Source organism: Pezoporus occidentalis, unplaced genomic scaffold (assembly GCF_034315485.1).
Source record: "Pezoporus occidentalis ecotype Australia unplaced genomic scaffold, CSIRO_AGI_Poc_V1 ctg182, whole genome shotgun sequence".
Taxonomy (NCBI): domain Eukaryota; kingdom Metazoa; phylum Chordata; class Aves; order Psittaciformes; family Psittacidae; genus Pezoporus; species Pezoporus occidentalis.
In genome coordinates, this window is record NW_026913662.1 from 1,118,356 (window position 1) to 1,143,376 (window position 25,021).

A 25,021-nucleotide genomic window follows, 5' to 3' on the forward strand; every position below is an offset into this window, starting at 1 on the left:
ATATAATGGGACTTCAGAGAGGAGATCCGGCAAAACTGTTAACATCTATTCATTCTGATGCCTTAAAAGTTAGCTGCCCAGCAGCTCTTCACTTCTCTGATGGTGTTTAGGGCGAGGTTGTCTCATCCTATAATGTAGTCCTGGTCTGACATCTGAGAATACCAAAGCTCTACAGGAAAAACAGGGACCAGAGTTTATTTCAGTTACACCACTTCCTGCGTGGAAATCAGGAGATGTTCCCAAAGGGCGGTCGCTGTGTGTAGGCGATAGCATGCCTCTCTCCACAGGAGCTCTCTGCAGCTGGTCTGGGAAGTTTACTGCCTCAGGAAGCCAATAAATTAAACAGATATTTAATCTGAAGAGGGCTGGGCTGGGGTGGCCAGAAAAGCTTGATGGAATATTAACACCGTTTGCTACTTACTGAGAGTAGGGTAACTGTGCTTTGAGCCATCCATGATCACCATTCAGCTAGGAACCTTAGCTGAATGGAGATAATCATATGCCCTGAAGTAGCCCTTTTTCTATCTTACTACTTTTTTACCTCCATGATGTCATGGTCTGATGATGTGATTATTGGTTGCTGTGTTAAATAGGTTCCCAGTAAAATCCTGATTCTTTTCATATTGTAATAGGATTATCATACAAGATGAGGGTATTTGCACCTAAGACAAAATACACAGTAGTTTACATGCAGAATAAGTGCAACCATCTAGAAACTGAATTTTCTACAGATCAGCACAAAGCTCTTGAAACAGGCCCAACCCAAACGGAAAATACAAGGTGCTGTTGAATCAACAATGAAGCAACAAGTTTCAAGGCTATGCCAGGAAAACAGGGAAATGTCTCTCCCTTCGCATCCTTACCTACGGAGGAAGTTTTTTTCTGCCATCAGTTACTGATTCACTCAGTCCAGGGAAGGGCTGCTTTCCAGTTTGGTTTGAATGCCGGTCCTCTAATCAGCTGGAGAAAAGGAGTCACTTATATAAGCCAAAGGAAAGGAAATGCTTCTGTGATACAGATCACATGAAGAGCTAGGACTGAGCACTGGTTGTCTCCCAAAGTCCAGTTTCTGCATCTTCTCACCCTGATTCTTTAGGGCTGAGTTGACTGGGAGAAGTGGCAATTTAGGAGGCTTTCCTCTTCTTACTAGCCTTTCTTTTTCAAGGCAGTTGGTGAAGGCAAGTGGAAGGCATGACCCCCTCCTCAGACAAAGAGCTCAACGGGCTAGATAACCCCAGCTTCATGGTGAGTCTGCTTATCTCTGACGGGTAATTCTTGCATTAACAGGTATGAGACCTGAAAAAGGAGGAGAAAGGGAAAGCCAGGGGCTTTTCTGACTGGCTGCAGAGATGCTGGTGTGTTGTAAACGTCTGTCTCTGCTCCTTTATCAACAGGAATCTAAGGAATGATTTCCACACTACAGCCTGCTGCTGTGGACTCAGCATACTGCCTGCTCTATAGTGCTTTTTAAGCTTTTTTTTTCTCCATTATTTCTAAAATGGTATCATAGATGAATGGCAGCACACTTGTATCTGTACTGAAAAGCAAGCGGGCTTGTGGCACCTTGTGGCTGTGTCCCTGGGTAGAGCACTTTGCATAATAATTAGTAAAATTGCAATAGAAATTTAGCCTAGTGAAGAATGTTTATTTTCTGTGTGTCTTCTGCCTATTTCTAATGGGATGAATTGTCAGAGAGATGGGTGAAAAAGGGATTTGTGAGTCACTGGGAGAAAGCATGCTGTAGAGTTATAGCAGGGTAGTAAAAGCTGTAAATGATGTGTCAGTTCAGGGGCAAGCAGTGCCCTGGAAATGCTGCAGGCTGTTACAGCCATAGGGCAAGGGCCTGAGGCACAGCAGCCCCCTTCCTATCCCACAGCAGGGGCTATCTCCATTAGAATCTAAAAGAGCTGCCTATGTTCTGACAGCAGGTGTGAAGGAGTGAGGTCCTGCAACCATCTTCCTACCTTGGTACAGAGCACCCATCTTGGAGGACCTTGGAGGAGGCATTTAATGGAGTGCAAAGTGCCCCATTTCTTGGCTAGCTCTTGGTGAGCTTGCTGTAGCAGTGGAGGTGGGAGTGCTCTGCCAGCTCTGGGCAGAGCCTCCGGGAGGTGCTCAGGGAAAGTATAAGGTCTTCTTTTGGTATTGATAACAGGGTTTCTGTTTCTACCTGTTCTGACATAACACAGATAAGGATCGTGACCTCCTCTGGTTTGAGTCACCCCAGAGAAGGTAGAAGACAGAGGTCTTTTACCTGTGGTTCAAGCAGTTCAGTATCTGACTACCTTCCCAATGTGCTTATTTAAGATGCTGTTGAGGGTCCTTATGCTATGACTTGAGCCTGAGATACGTGGAGGTGTCCTGGTCTCCTGGGTTGCTGGGAGCATCTGGGCTGAAAACCACCAGCAGCATTTCCTTTTCTCTGCTCCAGACTGCTCCTGCCTTGTCCTTCTCCAGCATCTCAGCATCACAGACTGGCTGAAGTTGGAAGGGATCTCTGGAGGTCAGCTCTTTCAACCCCTTTGCTCAAGCAGGGTTATCTAGAGCCAGTTGCCCAGGACTGTGTCTAGACAGTTAAATATCTGTAAAGATAAAGAATCCACAACCTCTCTGGGCAGCCTATGCAGTACTTGGTCACCCTCACAGTGAAAAAATATTTCCTCATGTTAAGATGGGACCTCCTGTGTTTCATTTTGAGCCCGTTGCCTCCAGTCCTGTCTCATCCTGTCATCTCCACTCCATCCTTCTCCCACTGAACCCTGCTCACTCTCTGCCTTCCAGCTCCTGGGGTGATTCAGGCCTTCATGTGGTGATCATGTGGGGCTACTACTGGCACAGGCTCTGCCTGGCTCGAATATGCCTCCTAGTTAACATGGGAAAAGTTGCAGTGCAAGGAAAGGAGCTTACTGCTGTCTGCCTAGCTTAGGATTCGTCTACCCGTGGTGTTATTCAGGAGTAGCTGTCCTCAGATGACTCTGTGCATGGGCAGCCTGAAGTACCTGGCTGTACATTTGTTAATCAGGCTCTCCTGTTTTGAAGTGAAAATGCCTCCACAGGGAGTTATTCAGGGATGCCTCTTGCTCTCGAAGTTCATGCCTGAGTTCAGTTTGAATTAACTCTGCCGTCACCTATCTATTTTGAAGTACCTATAATGCTTCCAGCCTACCTAGGCTGGATATATACAAAGGTAATATAAATAAATAAAAGGTATTACATAGCGTTATTTCAACAGCCTGGTCTAAAATGGGACTTTGGAGACTCAGCTATGAGAATGGAAACCTGGAGGATTCAGGCAAACGATGAAGTCCTTCAGGATTAATCTGCCCCACCTGCAATATTTATGACTGAATGTAACATTAATTTTACATCCCTATTCCCTGACCTCATCGTTAGCTGTTTGCCCCTACTGGTAGGCAGGCCATGAGCACTACTGCAGCTAGCTTGCTTTGCTGAGCATTTCAGTGTCTTCAGCTTCCAGCAGGACTTGGATGATAAAAAAACCCAGAAGTCTGGTGCTGACAAACTGGTTGAGCTTCTCTTGACGACAGATTTCTGTCCCTGACTGAGCAGGGCATCCTAGCCCAGAAAAACCCTCTGCTGCCAGGGCACCAAGGACTCTCTGGCTGGAGAAGGGTCGGTGAAACAAATGGCTTGGGATCTGAATTAGCTTTTGCATTTGGCTCAAAACATTGTGGCTTCCCAGGCAGCCTCCTTCCATTACGTGCATGTGTGCAGGGATGTGCATGTCTGTGTGTGTGCACATGGGGTGTCCATGTGCACAGGCAACGTGTGTGTGTGCATGTGTATGCACAGGGGTCAGGGTGGGTTGGGAGGAGGAGTGGACAACCAGGGGCATTTACATAGCTTAAAAGCTGTGGCAAGTGAAGCAAAGCAGTATTTTGTTTTCCTTGGCAAAACATGTCTTTGTATAAATAAACTGTACAGGGCGTGCAGCTCTCTGGGGAGCCCTGGGGCTTCTGGGAGGAGATTCAAGTCTTCCTGGGGAGCTGTTTCAGACCCTGCCACTTCCCTGAGGCTCCAGGTCCCCATGCTGCTTCCTGGTCCCCGATGCTGCTCCTGCCCTGGGGCATCCTGCTGGGTGCCATTCCCCGCAGCATGTGGTTGAGCTGGGGCAGCACCCCAGTAGCCTTGCTTTGAGCCAGCTCCTTTGAACTGGGCACCGGGACTCCTCATCCACTGGTGTCCCTGTGTTTTACCGGGTTCCTCTGGAGGGTTGAGGTTTCCTAGTAAGACAAAGGGCAGTTGCGTTCATCAAGGCAGAACATTTGTAAGGGTGAGTGTAAGGAGGTTGGAAAGAGAAGACTTAAGAAGAAATTAAATGTAAAAATGCTTCTACTCTGTATTAGCGGTGACCAAGTTGCTTTACCATATTTTATCAAAAGCACTGTTTGGGTGGGACAGCCAGGATGGACAGGACCTACGGGAGAGTTCAGCTTTCACTGATTAACCCATTCCACACTCTTCCTTGCTTCTGATTGCATTTTCTCCACCCTTAGCTAGATGTTAATGATTCCAGCACACTTTCTCCAGTTGTCCCTCCGAGGCTGAGACACCCTCTAATGTTTCTTCTGGTCTGGACAGACATGTGCATATAAAAATTTTCCATAGGTGTTTGTACCTCTCTTTTAATTTTCCCCTTTGCTCTTCCTTTTTATCCTGGCATTGTTGAAAGCTACATGTGAGATATTCCTGCAAGACATGGAGCATGGTCACAAGAGAGGTGGCTGCTGGGTGCCTGCAAGGACAGACCGTGGCTAATGAAGGGTCTCTCCTATTGTCCAGGGTGAAGATGGGAAACACTACTGCTCCTCACTGGATCGTGCTGCCCAGGGCCCAGAGGAAGGCAGGGACATGGGCCACGGTGGTATCAAGCTTGCCTACACTGTCATGGACATGCCCCCCTGGTACCTGTGCATCCTGCTGGGCATTCAGGTGTGATGGGGGAGCAGGGGGAGGCTGGGACTGGGTGAGAGTTTAATGGCTCTTCAGCTGGTTAATGAGGGTGAAACCTGAATTTGGAGGTGCTTTACCATCACTGGGCATGGCTGGAGCTTTGAGGCTGGATCTTGTGAGCTCAAGTCCCTTCTACCACCTCCTCAGCAGACTGTTAACCTTGTGCCCTCAGCTACACTGCACCTCTTGAAGTGCAAGTGGGAAGGCAGGGTCCCACAGTTAGGGCCAAATAGTGAATAAGAACAGGTCAGATACCTCAGCTGAGGATGTGTAAGTGCTGTAATATAAACTTCCCATGGCAATATAAACTGCACAGAAGGGCCACACTGCTTTGGCTGGTGCTGGTGCCCAGGTAAGTTGAATGACCCAATGCCACCAATGCAATGCTGGGTACAGAGCCTCAGGGAAGAGAGACCTCAGAATGATTAAGGTTATCACTTGGAGCTTGGTGGACATTTTGTACTTTGATTTCCTAAATGATCACCTCAGATTTAGAGTGTATTAAACCAAGTTTTCTGAACACATCTGCATCGTAATTTTAATAAAGCATGCCTCTAATGAACACAGTGAGTTTCTGAGCGCCACCACTTCCACTGCAGTCCCGTGCTCCTGTAAGAACTGATAACTAAGGTTAATATTTAAAGCAAAAATTTGAAACATAATTTCTAGTAATTAACTGAAGATCATTGTAGAAATATGTCTGTGATTTCTGAAAAACGCAATGCCTGATTTTTCCATTTTTTGGCATTCATTTTTCATGGTTATCCATAACTGCACTGGGTGAGAAAAGCAAAGAATTGGTAGGCCCAATTTGCCAACTTCTTATGTCATCCTTTGTGGTGCAAATGAGATGGGCTGAAACATTGCATTCACTTTGCCTGATCTCCCTCTACCTTGGGATGTCCCTACCTTCCTGTAAGAGAGCCGCAGACAGCTTTGTCTGCAGGTGCTGTGGGTAAACTGGTTGTGCCTGACAGTAGTCTGTGGAGTCCAGAGCACTGCAAAAGCTCTTTGGGCATGGAAAGAGGGAGAAGTTTGTGGGGGTGCATTGCAGTTCTTGTAGGTGCTTTGGAACAGCGCCTAACAGAGCTTTCCAGTTGCCAAAAAAAGAGAATGGGTAGTACTAGTATCTCCCAAACACAAATCCTTGCACTATTAGATTTCCCTCAACAACACAGTATTAACGTACAGCCAGTTCTGTGTCCTTTTTCACCCAGTCTTTCTCTATGGCTCCTAGCATTTCCTGACAGCCCTGGGAGGTCTCATAGCCATCCCACTGATCCTCTCCAAAGAGCTTTGCCTCCAGCATGACCTTCTCACCCAGAGCCACCTGATCAGCACCATCTTCTTTGTCTCAGGGATTTGCACCCTGCTGCAGGTCCTCTTTGGAGTCAGGTAGGCCAAATGCAAGAAATGGGATACATGGCAGAAGGGCTTGTAGATGCAGAGTTTTTGTAGAATGCCTGTATAATTACTGCATGCACAGCACCAGCTTGGTATAGAGTGAGGGTCATTTTCTACTCTTGGGCAATCAGGACACATACGAAAGCATCCTGAAATTGCTGTACATTAATAGCTATTTGCTGTCCTGACTTTTACATCTCCTGGTACTTCGTGCACCTTTTGTTGGGTTTATACAATTCTCTCATGTAAAAAATAAAGTATTGACACATGCAGTAAACAGTATCTGCTTGCTCCTTACCCCAGGGATCCTCCAGCTGAGGCAGGACCCTTCTGATCTGGGCCTGGGATCAAGATCACAGATCCCACAGGAAACTGTAGGGCAAAGGATAACTGGGAGAAAACTGGTTAAAACTCTTCTACCATCAAATCACTGGTCAACTGCCAGCTCCAAAACATGTTTTTATTCCTCCTGTTTCTTCCCCCATCTCTGTCTGTCTTAAGAAGTGGCTGTGGGCAAACATCTCCTCAGAGGGTGCTCTCCTTCTCCTACGTTGCTAAAGGATTAGTGGAGGAGGATGGACATCCTGGCCATGAAAAAGAGAGAATCTGGTTCTTCACAGTTGTGTTAAAGTCAGGCTGGGGTACATGACCATGGCTGTGGCTCCTGGTGCAATTCAGGCTGGTGTCCTCCCAGGCACCCCCAAATGCCTCAGTGAATACCTGAGAGCTGTGATGTCCTCTGCTTGCTGTTAGCTGAGGATGAAGGAGTAACAGGGATCCTCTCCTGTAGCTGAGTGGCTAAATGAGGAGCAGCAGATCCAATTAAGTAGTAAGGAGCTGTTCCCATAGGATAAGCTTGAATGGCCTTTGCTGTGCTGAGGATGCAATTGCCGTGTTGCTGGCCTCAACTGTAAGGAAGGTGGGATTCAGCCTGTAGTTTGGCTGGAGGCAAACCAAGCCTGAGGAGCCAGTGGGCAGATTTTACTTTTTTTTTCTCTCCTTTTTTTTTTTTCCTCCTTTTCTGTTTTCTGAAACCCCGCAGTAGTTGTTGACAACCATAAGTCACCAACAAGTCAGCCAGAAAAATGGTGAATAATGAGCTGGAGGAGATGCTTTTTACTGGAAAATATCCATGCCACTCTCTGAGGCCCTGGGGAGCCCACAGCTGAGTGCTCTGCCCAGTTGTCAGTGCCCGCATTTAAAAAAAGACTAATTCAGAGGATAGGAGGTAAGGAGATGGTCTGTTATTGTGGCACGGGGAGACTGTTTGTGTTACAGAGGCTGGCCTGGTTAGCATGGCAAAGTGGTGGCTCAGAGGGGTACAGCTGCTGTCTGCTACTAGTCTGGAAGAGAAATGGGGGTCATCAGGCAGGACAAACCATTCTGGCTAAAAGACATTGTTGGCACATGAATGAATGGATGGGAACTGGCCATGAAGATGAGGAGGTTCCCACCAAGACCAAGCATGGTTCAGAAGCAGCCCTCCAGAAGCAATAGCCAAGGAAAAAGCCTGACTTACTGCAACCTGCAGCTCAGTCATGTTACACAGCGTGAAAAAGCAGTGATGGGTCACAGACAGTAACTGGAGATACTATTCAAGAGGCTCCTGAGGGGAGACAGATGTCACTTGCAATTATGGCGAGCCCCCCTTAGCAGATTCTTGGACATCATGTAGTGGTTATCAGAACATCACATTTCCTTCCCTAAACCTGCATCTTTTCCTCTTGCAAACCTCATGGGAAAAAGCTTAGTGTGCCCTGTTTGCCTTGCTTTGGCACCCCAGTTTCCTCTGAGCACAACCATTGCCAGCACTGTCTGTGAAATAGCTTGAGGGCCAATGCATCAGGAGCTATAAATCTATTGTTAATTCAACAGTGGTGGCACTGGGCCTTCTCTGTTTCCTTTTGTTTGACTTTTTGCCTTGCCAAGCAAAATCCTTTGAAGGCTGCAACATATTTGGCCAAATGCCACAAATAAGTAACTCCACAGATGACTGATATTCAAATACCACTTACTGGCTATGCTTTGACAGCGCTTCGATTGTGCATGGCATGAGTAATTGCAGTGGTATAAATATTTGCTTTAGGTGATGGAGACATGATGCTGTTACAGCTATGCCATCTCTTATTTTCCAGTGCTTTTCAGAGAATGGTCAAAATGCTTCTGTTTCAGGGGAGTCCGTGCCTTGCACTCACCTGGCTTTCTGAGCAGGAGCCATGAGACCTCTGGTGCAAGGGGGGGTTGCTTTGGGGACTGCTTCCTTCCTAAACAGAGGGAGCAGAAGCACCTCAAAAGTTTCCTTTGACTGGTTCAGAGCTGCTGTGCCAGCCTGCACCCTCAGGCAGCTTTGGCTTTCCCAAGCGTGCTAGAGGGCAGCCAGAGCAACTTGCACTGCAATGGGGACTTAATGCCTGTGGGAGTTTGAAGAACCAGTCAGACCTTTTAGGTCTCTTTCTCCATTTCTCCATGCATGGAAAGAGGCTGGCGTAGCTCACAGGAGCATTGGCTCTGCAGTAAAAGCCAGTGCTGCGTGCCTCTGGACATGCAAGTTCCTTGCTAGCCTGAGGGATTTGCAGAGTGAGGGTTACTCTAAGCCAGGAGGCATGCGTGGTGTGGGGAAAGCCAAGGTCTCACCCAGCCAGCATGCTCAGACCCATCCATGCAGGTTTCCTTGGCAGTGTCAGTGGAAACAAGGCAGAGGAATTAGCTTTCAAACCCAGTGTACTAAAAGCCAGGTCACATTTTCTACTGCCTTCAGGTGGTTGTAGCCAGTGCATATCCTTGTGTTCCTCAGCAGGTTGTGAAGAAAACTGAGGCAGCTGAAGGGGACAGGGGAAGAAGCTAGATATTAGCAAGATTTGGGCTTAGATCAATGCTGAGCTTACCATCTTCCTTCCTTGGGGTTTTCTCCTCCTCCAGCTTTTTACTTTTGTTGTTGTTCTACTCTGTGCAGCTCCATGGTCTCATCTTACCTCAACAGGGCTACTTTTTCCTTAATGGAGGGCAGGAGAGTTTGACTGCAGCACTGACGTGCGCGTCCAACGCTAACCCTGAGCTCTTCTCCCCAGGTCACTGCTCTTGAGTGCGATGGGCAGCAATTCCCACCCATGGTCAGTGATGGAGAACTGCCAGAGTATTTCAAAATATACTGCCAGAGGCCATGGGCAGACTGCTTTTTTAGGTTATTCTGCTTTCTCTCTCCCCTATGGAGCTGGGTTTCTTGCATTCTGACTCATCATCTTTTGCCTCTGCTCTCCTTCCAGGTTGCCTATTATTCAAGGAGGAACTTTTGCATTCCTGACCCCCACCCTGGCCATGCTGTCTCTCCCCAAGTGGAAATGCCCTTCTTGGACACAGAATGCCACCCTGGTGAATGCCTCTTCACCAGAGTTCATTGAAGTCTGGCAGACGCGGATGCGAGAAGTACATTACATTTTCAGTGTCACCTACTCTGTATCGGGGCTGTTTGCTTTCAGAAAAGTGCCTGACCATGTCAGGGCCATCACTTCTGGAGATCCCTCTATCCCCAGTACACATTGGCCCTTCACCCAGTTGCAGCTTCCTAAGCATCTATTCCCTAGCAAAAAAGCAGGTGCTTCACTGCTGCTAAACAGAGGGACATACAGGCCTCAGATGATTGATTTATGATGCCTGCAAAGTCTCCAGTGGTCCAGCCAGATCCATTCTCCATGAAGCATGGTTAGCCTTGAGGAAGCAAAGAAGGCAAGATGCTTCCAAGGAAGGGACCCTGTCTAAGCACAGAAAATAGTAAAAATAAATACAGAACTTACTGTAAGGGGCAGAAAAGAAATGCAGAACTTACTGTAAATATTAAGGAGAAGTGTATCCTTAGGTAGTCAAAAGAGATAAGGGAAGGTCAGGGATCTCACTACCTCGTTCTACGTCTGTTGCCTTATGAGCCTAAGTGGCTAAATTTGCTTCTGTTGATCCATTCACTGGGTGCTGTGCAAAGCTCTTGGGAAGCATTGATAGCTCCAAAGGACCTTTACCCCAGCCCCTGTGTTCCTCTTCAGCTTGAAGGCAGGGGAGGAAAGTGCTCAGCACCACAAAGAACCCAGCCTGGTTTTATCACCGAATCTGTGAAGGCAGGGAGCAGCCTCACCCCTGCATCCCCTGCATGGAGCTGATATGTACAAGCAGCATTTCTGGATGTAATTGCTGGCTACTTAGCAGTGACTGTCAAACATGGGAAAGTTCAGGGTGATGAATGTGTCCCCCGAGGGAAACTGATACTCAGAACAAAACAGAGGCTGTAAAGATCCACCTGTCCTACCAGTGTGCTGAAGTGCCAGAAGCCCTTCCCAGATGGTAGATGAGTGGAGATCATGGCCCTGCTCCTGTTTTCAGGGCAAGAGCTTTTCCCTTGTGTTTTGGGGGAACAGGGAGAAACAGTGTAGGGAAGCTGATGCTTGCTTGCTTGGCCCAGGAGGGCAGAGAGAAGGGGGTCCCTGGAACAAAATGAATCCTGGAGAGGACTAAATCCATCAGCTGAGAAGGAATTGGTGTGCTGGTACTTTGGGGGTCCTTTCCCACACATGATGCTCAGCCAGGCTTTGCTGTAGTCAGTGGGAGGCCTCTGAGCCTGGCTCTCACACTGGATTTGTGTGAGGCAGCTGGAGCTCCTTTCAACCTCTGCTCTCTCCCTCCCTCCCTTTTCTTCCAGTTGCAAGGAGCTATCATTGTAGCTTCTTGCTTCCAAATCTTCGTTGGATTTTCTGGCCTGATTGGATTCCTGATGAAGTTCATTGGCCCCCTGACAATCGCGCCCACCATCACCTTGGTTGCACTTCCTCTCTTTGACTCGGCTGGTGATGAGGCTGGGCAGCACTGGGGCATAGCGTTCATGTAAGTCTGACTTCCCCATGCAAAAGCTGAGTGCACACAAACCACTTACCTCTAATACGAAACTAAATGTCACAGTCTGTAGCAGGGTTCCTCTGGGTTCAAGGATTATTCACTGAGCACTAACATACAGTGGCCTTGTGCAAGGCAGCACGGTGGGAAAGCAGTGGAAACTAGCAGGAAGTTAGAGCCCTCGGCAACAAAGCAAACCCCAAAAATGAGTTAAAAAATCTGGTTTTTTGTGAGAATCCAAAGTTTCTTCATAGGTCAGTAGAGAAACAAGGCTTTCCAGGGGGCAGTCTCTGTCAGGGTTGTTTGCGCACACTGTTTCACACCCCATTATTTAAGTTAAAAATGCATTCCTAAAATGACAAAGCTGAGCACCCAGAGTTAGGTATTCCTCGAGTTAAAATAGCTTTTTGCATTGGTTTCGCATGTTGAGGAGGAATTGTTTTCTCCACAGGGTGCTCTGGAAATGTCTGCCCATGTGGCTTTGTGGCAGCGAGTGCTCTCTCAAGGGTATTTGTGTGCGTGCCCTGGGGCATCAGTGTACAAGTGTGCTTGGTGGCAGAATTCCCATGGTATTTCAGGAATTAATTTAAGAACTAGAAACCCCACTGCATGGTTCCCCTGCAGATTTGGTACCTTCAGATCCCTAATGCAGATTTGGTACCTTCAGATCCCTAATGCAGACTTCAGCTTGGGATAACATGCAGCAGGAGTAGGTTGTTACCCTCCCTATGGCCTCCCATCAGTTTGTTAGCACTTTCAGACCTGCCTTTGGAGACTCAAAGTCCAGGCTTGACTGCAGCCCCACAAGGCAGCTTGCTGGTCTGGGGACCTGCTCCAGTCCACTTCCCTCTCCTTCTTTTCTCCCTAAACTTGCCCTCCCAGACCCCAAAACCACCACCCTTCTCCACCCCCAGTTTCTCACTTAACTGCTGTCTTCCACCAGCACCCTGTACAATCCCAAACCCTGCCTCCAACCCAACCCTGCCTCCAGCCTGTGTCCCTGCTCTCAACCTAAGTCACCCTTTCTCTCTGGTTCATTTCTGTCCCATCTTCTACCTGTGCCAGTCCTAGTCCTGACTTTCCTGACTCAGGTGCCTTAGCTCCAACTTGATCATTATGCTCTGAGCCATCTCTGTGCCCTGTTTTGCTGCCTTCTCCATGCTCCATGGGTGTCATTAGGGAAAGAGGAAGGGCGATAATGGAGAAAGTAGAAGACATGAGCCATGTGGTCCCAGCACTGCTGTTCAGCCCCACCCCATCCCAAAGTCCCTGTGATGGGTGATACCCACTGTTGCCTCAAGAAACTGATGTAGAGTGTGCTCACTTGCTCTCTGTGATGGTGCATAAACAGTTCGTTGCTGGGCAGGGCCTGGACGTATTCAGAAGGCTCAGAATCTTTAGGGGCTGCAAATGCTAATGCCCGAGATGTCTCTGCTGACTGCCTGGGACCTGGGATGAGTGATCATTGTTACAGACTGAGCATACCTGAACACGTTTTTGTTCAAATAGAGCCCAAAGAGCAAGTTCTACTAAACCTCAATTTTCTGCTCCAGCTCATAAGCAGACCCTGCTACTGCTAAAGGCAAAATGACCTTCTCAATGCAGGCTATGTACTATGTCCGTTTCCTGAGCATCACTCTTTCAAAAAAGGTTTGGGATATATTTTTTCCAGAAACATTTAGCCTAAGGCTGATGTTTTCCATGGAAATTTTCATCCTGAATGGGTAAAGTTAGGTAGAATTCAAAGCAGCTGAAAATAGTGTTTGTTAATGGAATGTGCCAGGCAACTTGAATGATAAGCAGTGACACCTACCCAGCATAGACGAGGGCTCTGCTCTGCAGTGATTCATAAGGCTGTGAGCACCTTTGTCACTGCAAATGTACAAAATGTGCACTGACGCAGTCTGTCTGGGTTCTGTAGCTTTAGAAACCATGAATGGAAACCAGTTCCTCCTCAGACTTTCTGCCTCCAGTCATTCAGTTGTGATTGATAGATAACCTTTGGCTGTATGTTGTGGTGTGTCTCTGCAGAGAGGTGAGGTTTGTGTTTCCTTTGCACTGCTGGTATTCTGCCTGCACATAAATATTGGACCTATACCTCATCACTTTTTCACACATGGAAAGGTACCAGTTTTCCCTGCACTGTCAGGGCACTTCAGCTGATGCAGTTGACTTCTCACCAAATCCTACCTGGATTAACTCATTCAATGTATACAATTTAGAGTTGTTATAAAAAAAAGGAACAGCCCTTCAGAGGCCTGGTTAACACAGGAGGAAAATGTTCAAGGTCTTTTACCAATTCAGCAGTCAAAGTGAGGTGCCCAAGTCCCTGCCCCCTCACTGCATGTGGCAGCCTCCAGCTTCATCTGGTTGCCCTTTCTGAGGGGCAGACACTTGGGGGGCAGACAGGGCTTGCTATGAGAGACCCAGCTGTGCTGCTGCTCGCAGGAGATGTGTCCTACACAAGAGATGGGAGAGGAGCTGCGCCTCGTGGTTGATTCCACCAGAATGAGCCCCAGGTACTGCTATGGGCACACATGAGAACCCCTGACTTGGGCAGACCAGAGGGCCATGCTCTCCCTCCCCTTCTTGCCTGGCTGGGAGGGTTCTGTGGGTGCCATGTGCAGCCCCACAGCCCTACCATGTTTTTTTTCTTTGAAAACAGGAACTTGCACAGCAAAATCGGATCCTCTTTCTTTTACTCCATGCAGCTCAAGTCTTCTTGACTGGATAGCAGTATAGGTAAACCTGAAATCAGGAAACCAATACATCCTGCATTTCCACTACATCTGGATTGCACAGAAGGTCAGGGAAAGTTTCCTACAAAACCTGCCTGGACCTTGCACATCTCTCAGGGCCTTCTTTTACTGAAGCGGCATCCTTCAATTTCCTGCAACTGTCTCATACTCATTGATGCACTAAGCGGGGGGGGGGGGTGGGGTGGTGGTGGTGGTGGTGTCAGTCTTGAAACAAAGTGTGGGGGGGAAATACTTGCAAATGCAGAGGAGCTTGTTCCACCTCAGGCTTGCTGAAGTGGGGAGCCACTCTCTAGTGCTGAGAGCCTGGTTTTCTTTGGTCCTCTGGAAGCCTGTTTCCTTGGGTAACGGGTCTTCAGTTATTGTGGGGACAGGTGGGCACCCACTTTGTTAATGATCTGGTTTACCCTCCTTCTAGGACTATTTCTTTCATAGTTCTGTTCTCTCAGTACCTGAAAGACGTCCCTGTGCCACTGCCATCTTACCAGGGAGGCATGAAGTGCCACCTCTCCCCAGTCTACCTCTTCCAGATCTTCCCGGTACGTAGGGGTTCCCAGGGATGTGGCAGCAGGCCTCACCTGCTCCAAGCTGCCTTGGCTCTTTCCACTCACATCCAGCCAAACTGGTGCTTCCCAGCCCACCCTATGCAGTGAGGGGGCAGAGGGGAAGAAGGTCCCCATGGCCCTCACCATCGGGAGGGAGGGAAGAAGGGAAGATCACTAGGACCCACTGCCATCCCTCTGCTTCCATTCCATGTGCAGGGGACAGGATTGGGTGGGGAGGCACCTTTTCCACCTCGACCATGCTAGAGATGCGGCCATACCCTAACCAGACCCCACTGCTGCATGTGATGGGCAGGTGCTGATGGGGCTGTCCCTGAGCTGGCTGCTCTGCTACGTGCTGACGGTGACCGACGTCCTCCCTGCAGACCCCACTGCCTATGGCCACCTGGCCCGGACGGACATTCGTGGGGATGTTTTATCCCAGGCTCCCTGGTTTCGGCTGCCTTACCCAGGTACCACTGTTCCGCCTTTCCTCATCCTGCCACGCTGCTCCCTGCTCCGGCTTTCACCTCCGCTTATGGCTAGCAGGGGGAGAGTAAATGCCAAAAAGCAGGCAAACACCCACAAGCATCCCTGCTGTTCTCCCCTAACCCCCTGCAATAGATTTCAGGACAAACCAACCTGAACCGAGCTCTTTACTTGCAGGCCAGTGGGGAATGCCAACAGTCAGCCTGGCTGGAATATTTGGCATCTTAGCTGGGGTGATTTCCTCCATGCTGGAGTCTGTGGGAGATTACTATGCCTGTGCTCGCCTGGCCGGGGCCCCGCCACCACCAAAGCACGCCATCAGCCGTGGCATCGGGGTAGAAGGCATCGGCTGCCTCCTGGCTGGTGCCTGGGGGACGGGGAACGGCACCACCTCATACAGCGAGAACGTGGGGGCCCTGGGCATCACCAAGGTGAGCCTCACCACAGCGGGGTGGCTCCTGGAGGTTTACCCCAGGAGTGTCTGTACAAAGGGGTGGTGCACATGGGTATGTGCTGGACCTGGGGTGTGATCTTACCCCACCTTCTGCAAGGCATGCTGGAGGATGTGCCTTGGCACATTGGTGACCAGCTCAGCAGCACTGTGAAGCACCTAACAGAGGTGGCCAGCCCTGCTTTTTCTCTGCTTGTTGTCTGTGCCTGGGATGAGTGCACACTGCTGTTATTCATGGCACATGGCTTAGCTGAGACTAAGAGAGCTTGTGCTAACCTGAAAATGAGAGAAAAGGAAAGGGGAAGGGAAATGGGAAGGGAAGGGAAAAAGAAAGCTTTATTAAAACTTCAAATTCCTGTTTTTATAACACAAGGATGGCAATCATGTGAAAGGTAGACTATTTCTTTGGGATTGTAAAATGTGATGTCAAAGGGTTATGTTTTTACCTTTCCATAAAGTTTTGTGAATCCCTTGAATACCTTACTGCTTTTATAAGGGAAAGAAATTTCAAGAGATAAGCTTGACAATCAGATCATAGATTTTCACTAAGCTTTGCAGCCAGGGGATGGGTACATCCAGCAGCCAACTGGAGACCATTTTTAAACCATTGTCAAATAAACAATGTCATGTCAGCAGAGCTGTGAGTCAGTAAATAAATGCAGAATTTGATTTATGGCTCCCACTCTGTAACATTGCTGATTTCACTGGATTTTATAAACCTCACTCACAATAACCATTTTTCAGCATGAAATGTGTTTGACCAAGATGGCTACTTCCAGCAAAAAGGGCCGTCTGGATGTCTGCTTGGAGTCCAGTTTAGCCTGTCACCACATGTATCTTGTCCCTGTGAAATCTGAGGATACTGACAATATACCTGAGCCCATTCTTTCTTTCATAAGGGACTGTAGTGATAGGCCAAGGGATGTAACAGGTTTAAACTTAAACAGCGGAAGTTCAGGTTAGATATAAGGAAGAAGTTCTTCACTGTGAGGGTGGTGAGGCACTGGAACAGGCTCCTAACAAAGTAGTGAATGCTCCATCCCTGGCAGTGTTCAAGGCCAGGTTGGACAGAGCCTTGGGTGACATGGTCTAGGGTGAGGTGTCCCTGCTCATGGCAGGGGAGGTTGGAACTAGATGAGCTTTAAGGTCCTTTCCAGCCAAAACCATTCTGATTCTGTGATTCTGTAACATATAGTTTGCTGCATACATTGTGCATATGGGATGTAGCACAGTGCAGAAGTGCCCAGAATCATAATTACCAGATCATAGGACATGTTCTCCCATGTACTTCAAGTCCTCCAGGTGGACATGCCATCCTTGCTGATTTAGGAGAGATGTTTCCCTTAGATTCCACTTCTGTTCACTGTGTTCACACAGTGTTGTGTGCAGTGGGTAAACAGAGCAGAAAATAGTCTCGTTTCAGTCAACCCTAAATCAGTGTAAAGACTCTGGCTGGAACTGGTGGGGGTGCTGAGACCATAATGCAAATTTTATTAAAAAAAACACAGGAAACACATTTTTCCATAACAAATGGAAACATAAGGGCCTTGTTTCCCCTGTTTAACAGAGGTGTCCAGCTCCAACTGAAAAATCTTTGGAGGTTTCAGATATCCACAGGATCTGTCAGATAAGGCAAGGAGAAGCTGCTGGAAGCTGCCAAGATGCAGCAACTTAAATGGCACCAAGCACCTATATTTAAGCTGCTTGATCAAGCCCAGCATGCCAGTAAAAAGAGGATTTCCCAGAAAAAGGGGATTTTAAGGAGAGGTAAAGACCTCACAGTCACCATGTAGATAGCAGGGAACTCTGCAGTTTCTTCAGTCTTAAGAAAGAGAAATTATTTTCATGTTTTCCTGACATAATTGAAACAAACTCTAAGCTAGAGGCTTTAGCAGCATATGCTCACACTTGTGGTATCAGTGGATTACGTAATTTGCCTTCAAGGCCAATTCCATATACTGGGTAATTTGACATTTTGGCAAATTAAGAATCTGAAGCTTCATTCTAATCTTGGAACAAATAGATCTGTTGGCTTATATTAAATTACAGTTTTGATGGTAATGGTGTACCAAGGTTTTAAACCAAGGAATATAGAAAGCCCACCTGAAGGCAGTGAATGATTTTATTTTGAAGCTCCCTACCAAATCTTTTTCATTTATCTTTCACAATCAAGTAATACTTAAAATATTTTAAAAGGACATGTTTAAGAAATACTTAAAAAGAAACAGAATTAGTTACTAAGAATGTTTTTTGTTTAAAGCATTCACAAAAAGCCCTGCCTGTAAATATGACGTTCTTCAGGTATTTAAAGGGATGGATTAAAATATTTAATTGAATTATAAAATGTTTGCAGAGGATTACAGAGTTCCCTGCCTAAGACACAAATGTTGTAAATCTTAGCATGATTCTTTAAGCTGTCCAAGTTTTGGTGTGGCAAGGCATATCTCAACTTGAAAGTCTCATAGACTGCTGCTTTTCTTTTTAGTTTCCATAGGATGTAAATGTCTCTTTCATCCCTTTGTTTGGCAGATGATACTTTTTTTTTTTTTTTTCCCTATTTGCATGGTCTGACAGATCTGGATGAAAGGCATGGCTTGGTGCTTCATGCCGTCTTTGTTGTAGTGCCCAACCCAGAAAAGGCCACCCTGGCTCTTTCTAGGGGGAAAAAATGAGGGTAAAAATGGTTTTACTGAAGCAATGGGTGAGGAGAGATAGGGACAGACCAAGATACTTCCCCATTTCTGATTAGCCATTTGTTGACCATGGAATGGATATATCAGATCCCACAGTTTGGCACTGGAGCAGCCAGCCAGCTCTGGTCTCCCAAATCTTGGTCTACGAGGATCGGTGTGGGACACCTCATTGAAAACCATTTTTAGGTAGCAACCCAAACACTGGTGGAAGGATTATCCAGTGGATTGACTGAGTGGTTGCAGCGCTGTGGGTATGCCAAGACATTTCTAGGCTTCAGTGAGAGCAAAGCTGTGTGTGGGGATTAGTGTGCTTTTAATGTAATAATACTCTTTTTGTTTAAGAGCAAACCGTTAAAGTCATGACAACAGTAGGAACGAGGATAAAACCATGTAAATAGGTGTGGATCCATGACTGCTCTCAGAGTGCCTTTCATGATGCACATTTAATAGTGCACAAATACAGATGCTTCCCACGCCGTGTGAAAACCCCAGGTCACCGGTGGCTGCATCTGAACCTGTGACCAAATGTGCCATTGAGTGCTTCATCCAGAGGTGTAACCCCTGCCCGGCAGGCTGGAGCTGGAGCCTGCCATCCCTCACCTCTTTGTGCCGGTCAGCGTGTGACTGCCTTTGCTCTTCCTCTTGCCCCAGGTAGGGAGTCGAATGGTGATCATTGCCGGTGCCTGCACCATGCTCCTCAGCGGTATCTCCGGGAAAGTCGGGGCAATGCTTGCCAGCATACCCACCCCCGTGATCGGAGGCATGTTCCTTGTGATGTTTGGAGTTATCACGGCAGTGGGGATTTCCAATTTGCAGGTAATGGCTGTGCAAGTGCCATTGCTTCCCTAGGGAAGGGGACTTCTGTTTCAAGTCAGGTTATTACCAGGCTGAGTCAGATGCAAACATTTGCATTGGCAGTTCCTTGGGAGAAGATGAGGGGATGTTCCCAGACGGGCTAAATCACAGAGGGTTCCCTGGTCAGATCAGGGTTTGCTGGCACTGACAGGAGCAGGATCACCAACACCCCAGCAGCAACAGGGCTGCTGCCCGTGTCTGCTCCTGCAGGCAGTGTTTACATCCAAGCATGTCTCATGAACATGACAGTAATCCATAGGCTTGGGTAACTCCAAATGTAATGTATACAATTTCTCTATGCAGTACACTGATATGAACTCCTCGAGAAACATCTTTATCTTTGGATTTTCTGTATTTGCTGGCCTCACAGTTCCCAACTGGGCAAACAAAAATAGCATGCTGCTGGAAACAGGTAAGAAGCAACATCAGAAGCATTTCCTGTAGCATAAAACTGAAGCAAAGGCTGATCCATAGAAATCTTATAAAATGCACTTTTTCCTGATAACCCCCTGAAACATGCTTTGACTGTTGCCTGTTTCTTTCTGGGAGTGCTGCTCTTGTCCTTTGCTCTGATGCACAGCTCTGGTGCAGAAATCTCTGGTCTCGATCAGTGACTGCACCTCACCAGATTCCTGTTGTGCTAAGAACTGCAGAGTGCTTCCCTGGGACACGTTCCCAGGATGGAGCAAGAGAATACTCCAGGGCTGAATTTTGATCAGCATCTTAATGAATGAGGCTTCCTTATGGGCTCATACACAATAGCACTTTGTATTTCAAAAATGCCCAAATTCCATCAAGATCACTTTATTGAAATTTCCAGTGCTCCAACACTTACCCCTTCATCGTGTCTTGTGTGACTAATGTGTTCATCATAAAGGCTGCAGTGTCCTCTGTTAAGGTATATCTGGCATGCTCGGTGGGCTGTTGAAGGAGTTGGGCTCACAAATCACTCACTGTGTAGGTGGTCTAACAGTGCCACTGGGCTTTGCTCATGTCTGTTAGCCCTCACAGAGAAACATTACACCTGGTTAATTCGCGGTGAAATCACATGCTAAATATACCTGTGTTTTAATGGGAACTGAAGCTTGTGCTTTTGTAGGAAACTGCTTGGTGTTATGTTGTGGAGGTGCAGAGTGAGTTTGGAGCAGAAGGCAGCTTTTTCTGGGCCAGTGGTGTGGTCTACACTGTTAGTAGGCTCTTAGTATGTTCATGAGTTACCTCCTGCCCACTGGCAGCTGGGTCAGTGGATAATTACACAGAAGAAAACTGTAGGTTTGGAACTGGCAGTGAGATCAATCTCTCTTGCATTGCCAAATCTTAAGCTCTGCTTTGGGATTTGCAAGTCTTGTCTAAACAAGCATGCAGCTTGCAGCCTCTTGGCACTGGGTATGTTGCTGGTCAAACATGCGTCTCTGCACCAAAGCTTTGTTTTTTTGCTAGGAATCATCCAGCTGGACCAGGTGATCCAGGTGCTTCTCACCACTGGCATGTTTGTAGGTGGACTCCTGGGGTTTATCCTTGACAACACCATTCCAGGTAGGATTTGCTGAAATGAGCTAAGCTACTAGTTTGTGCCTGCCCTAAGGTTTGTTTCCTAGCATATTTTTGTCTTCATGACTACTGCTCTATGGGCAGGAGTTGTGCTACCAGCCATGAAACACCATGTGACTGAACTCCTCCCAGAGAGGGGTGAGAAACAGCAGACATCACTGACATGGTATCCGGATGGAAACCAGCAGATTATAAAAAAACTAACTCATTTTTTCGGGAACAACCTAGTCTGAGAGAAAGATTTATTTGGGAAAAATGTCTTTTAGGGAAAATACCAGCCTAGGGCCATTTTGCTGGTTGAAAGGAGAGAGAAAGGCAACCAGAAGAAGTGGAAAGCCCAAACGTGTGCCTCCTTATGTTTGCTGCTAAAACTGAGGCTTGAACTGGGGCTACAGCAGTGGAAAGCAGTAGGAAAGTCTGGTGACCAAAGATAGGATGTAGCACCTGCAGCTAGTCCACACAGCCAGGAAAGAGCCTTTGATTTTCATTGAGCCTGAGGAGGGATGGCTTAAGAACAGGAGAGGAAGCCGTCTTTTCTGCTACAGAAAAAGAGCAGGAAGGACACTCCGTGTTAACCAACTGCTTCTACTGTCTCAGGCTCCTTGGAAAGTGAATCTCCTTCTGTCTCATTACTTTTCTTGTAGCTCTTGATCTTCAGCTCCTCCAGGCAGGATTTACAGGTGTGCTCACTCCCTTTACCCAAGAGGGACTCAGCTGTTGCAACAGCTACAGGCACTTGCAATTCCTTGGCTGGGGTAAACACCTATGACAGACTACTAATTGCCAGCTAAACCTTATTCCTCTATTCTGCAGTATCTGGGCAGTTACCATTCAGCTTTGCTTTCCTAGCACTGTATGAATCCCCCTTTGAACAGTTCTTGGATCTCAGGTGGCTTGTGAAAACCTGTCTAGGTATACCTGATTCCCAGGGCAAGCAATGGAGAAGACTGCTTAAGACTGAAAGCCATTGAAGGAAGATGGGTATTGTCTAGAAGCTGGTTAGTGAGTTTTGTAAAGAGATTTGGAGCTAGAAGGTTATAAGTGCAAGGGACCTGTATGTCGTGCTGGGTCTGCCGGGCTTTCGGAAGTGGGTGTGAGGCACTCAAGGTAGTCCTGTGCTCAAACACCTGATGTTTTAAACACAGTATTCTCGGTTTTGCTGTTGCAGGAACACAGGAGGAGCGAGGGCTCCTGGCATGGAAGCACAGCCACATGGGAGAGGCAGACATCTCTCAGCTCATTTCCAAGGTGTATGATCTTCCATTTGGCATAGGCACCAAATACTGTGCTGTCTCTTGGTTTCGGTATCTCCCTGCTTGCCCCAAAGGGCTATCCGGTGGCAAGAGAATGGATGAACTGAAAGCTGCCAAACAGGAAAGCAGTGTTAGAGCAAGCTCAGAAAGAGACTCTGAGATAGGTGCTGATACAAGGATATAAGCACCTTCCTATCTCGGAAGCTGAGGTCTGAAAAGGATGTCTGCAGCCCACAACATTTGAACATGAGCTGGCAGCTGTCAGAGGCTGGAGCAGGAGAATGATAATGCCTTTCTCTTCCCAGCTGTGCCCCCTGCACCTCGAGGGAGTAATTTTTCTCCTCTCTGCTCCTGCCTGCCCACCTCTAGGAAGAACATATTCCTTCTTCAGGGAACACCAAAGGCCAAGAAATGCTTGGAAAAGATGTTCAATTTCCTTCCTTGTACCAAACCTTGGGGACCCCAAGGAGCAGCTGTTTAGCTGAAGCAGAGCTGTTCCTGTCCTCTGTCCTGGCTGCCCAAGGAACCACAGAAGATATCCCTGATGCGGGCCCTGTACCACTCTCAGGCATCCCTAGGGCTGAGGCTAATCCCCACCACCTTAAAGATCTGTAATTGCAATGCCCACCTCTCAGCTTGTGTTTCACACTCATCCGGCCAGGGGGAAGGAGTGGGCACCTTTAGGTCATGATTGTTCTTATTCCATATTCCCATAATTTAAAGTCAGTCAAATGAATGTGGTTGCAACAGAGGCGTCTAAGGTTAATGGGCTTGACTGTCTTCTGAACGTGCCTCTCCTATCTTAGACTGCAGAGGGAATCTAGAGACCTTCTGTTCTTGACCTAACAAAAACCCAGCTTCACTGCAATGAATCCCTGAGCAGTCTCAGGGAAGCCAGCTTCCCCAGAGCACCAAACCCTACAAAGATGAAGGCGACAATTCTTCTGCTCACAGTGAGATGCATCCCTGTTACTGCTATGTCCTGTGTCCCCTCCACTGTACTTGTTTGGTCTGGTGATTCTGCAGTTACAACCACTTCTCTGGAAAACAGTTTGCAGATTCTTATTCCTGTCCACTGTCAGCAGAAACAGCCTTAACCTATATGGCCATGTCCAATGCAGTTGCATGCAGTGCTGGCTGCTGGTGGTGTGTAATAACATTGTTGTAGTATGAGCTTGTGTTTCCAGTACTGAGATTTATGACTTAGTTGGGTTTTTATTGAAAATAAATGAAATGTACAGTGTAATGGTATTTCTCAGGGTGATCACCATAGTGAGTGGCTGATAGCATTCTAAGAATCAGTGTATAAGGGACCTTTGGAGGTCATCTGGGCCAGCCCCTGCCCAGAGCTGGTCCTGTTAGACCAGGTTGCAGAGGACTGTGTCCAGTTGAGTTACGGGTGGAGAGCCATAGCCTCTCAGGGGCAGCCTGTTCCAGTGTCTGACCACCCCTGTGGTGAAAAGCATTTTCCCTCATGTCTACCTGGAATTTCTAATGCTTCACCTTGAGTCTGTTGTCTCTTGTCCTATGACTGTTCTTCTCTGAGGAAAGTCTGACCCCATCTTCTCTGTACCCCCCACTCGACAGCTGAAGGCCATGATATGATGTCCACTTTGCCCTCTTGGGTCAAGACTGAACAAAACCTGGGTAGTTTAATTGTAAAGTTTTAGTTCCTTATGCTTATTACAGTCCTGTTCTTCAGTCCCATCCTGCAGCTGTAGCAGTATGTGGCTTATTTTGCCAGTAAGGGATATATTGTTTTTTTTTTTCCTTTGGGAGTGAATGAAGTCTGAATAGATCAACTGTATGAGCACTGGGATCCAAAAGGAGGAAAGATTGTGGTACAAATAGTTTGCTGTTATGGGCAGATTGCAGTGCCTCTGTTGAAGATTGTGGTTGTTATGCCTTTGGGAGAAAAAATAATTTGCACAAGTATAATCTGATCCCTCCCCATCATCAGAGATTTTACAGAGATGACTAGTCCCAGGCATCTCAACTCTGGCATCTGCATCTTCCACAACCTAGATTACATCTCTAGGCTTATTTAGAGCCAGCCTGTTCTCCCAGAGATCTAGCAAAGAAACCCATGGTGTTACTCATCATCACTCACAAATTTACTTGTGCTGCAGCACGTGTGAAAGCAAGTTGTTACTCTACCTCAGCCTGTTCCCGTGTCCTGTACTGAACCTGCCAGGCTGCTGCTGGCCAGACCTGCCACACACTGGAGGAGTAGTTTTGACTGGAACAGAATCCACAGCTAATGACCAAGGTACACAAGCCACACCAGCAGGGCCAAAACCTGCTGTACTCTATAGCCTTCAGGTGCTCCATCTGCCAAGTGAGACCTTTTCCTTCAGTGCTGCAGTTGGGATCCCCACATGGAAAAAGCGAGGTGGGAAGCACAGATGGGGAACCCTTGGTAATTACTGGCTCTGTGTCAGCTCTGTGGAGGCTGCAGCCATATCTTTTTACTTCTCCTCATTAAGACATGTTAGGATTCTGGCAAGTGCCAGAGGTTTGTATTTGCTTTAGCTCTGTTCAAAAAAACCCAAACTATTGCCCCAGGTTTTCCTGCAAATGTAAGTCTTCATTTGGCTTCTAGTTCCCCACGCCAAGGGTGGAGAACATTGTCTGTGTGTCTCCATCTTATATTTGACTTGCAAGCTCCCTAGAGTAGAGCTGGGTGCAACTTCACAGCTCCTGGGATGAGAAACCCCAATTCCCAATGGAGGGGGTTACCCTAGCACATCCTACAGCCCAAGAGGTACAGACAGCTCTGTGTGAGTGGGTGGGTATGCATGCTGGTCTGGGACAGCCATATCTGCTGTTGTTAAGGCTTAGAAGGCAGTTTTTCAGAAGCTGTTTATGTCCCTATTTCAAGCTCAGGCTTCTAAATGTCCTTTAAAATCCTCCCTTTGGTGTGTTTGTTGTAAATATATAAAATATCCTTTTATTTGCCTTAGGAGGACATTTCCAAATGTTAAAATGAAGTAGGCAGTGGTTAGGCTGCAGAGCCACCACTCCTCCCAGCTGCATGTGGCCACTTGAGGTTTGGAAACAGCTTTGGCTTTGCACTGCAACGACACAGCTTCTGTTTGTTTGCTACTTAATGAAAATAAATGAAAACCAGGGTATCCTCAAGTGTGAAAGTGAACACTTGAGTGCTGTTCTGGATTGC

The 25,021-nt window shown here is 47.4% G+C and overlaps 2 protein-coding genes across 2 annotated transcripts in view; both read left to right on the top strand.

Annotated features, from left to right (window-relative positions):
* CNOT4 (CCR4-NOT transcription complex subunit 4) overlaps positions 1 to 1,191 on the top strand; it is a 108,199-nt gene extending 107,008 nt beyond the window's left edge. The window contains exon 12 of the mRNA XM_062615497.1: positions 1,166 to 1,191. Within this exon, the coding sequence (XP_062471481.1) occupies positions 1,166 to 1,176 (11 nt within the window). The 3' untranslated portion in view covers positions 1,177 to 1,191. The remainder of the gene's footprint in view (positions 1 to 1,165) is intronic.
* Positions 1,164 to 24,462, top strand: LOC134162052 (solute carrier family 23 member 1-like). The gene is made up of 12 exons (XM_062615498.1): positions 1,164 to 1,245; positions 4,804 to 4,953; positions 6,212 to 6,369; positions 9,642 to 9,801; positions 11,063 to 11,244; positions 14,428 to 14,548; positions 14,868 to 15,024; positions 15,218 to 15,471; positions 18,836 to 19,000; positions 19,343 to 19,451; positions 20,480 to 20,575; positions 21,759 to 24,462. The coding sequence occupies exons 1-12, from the start codon at positions 1,192 to 1,194 to the stop codon at positions 22,025 to 22,027; spliced, it is 1,875 nt and encodes a 624-aa protein (XP_062471482.1). The 5' UTR covers positions 1,164 to 1,191; the 3' UTR covers positions 22,028 to 24,462.
* Positions 24,463 to 25,021: the final 559 nt, after the last annotated feature.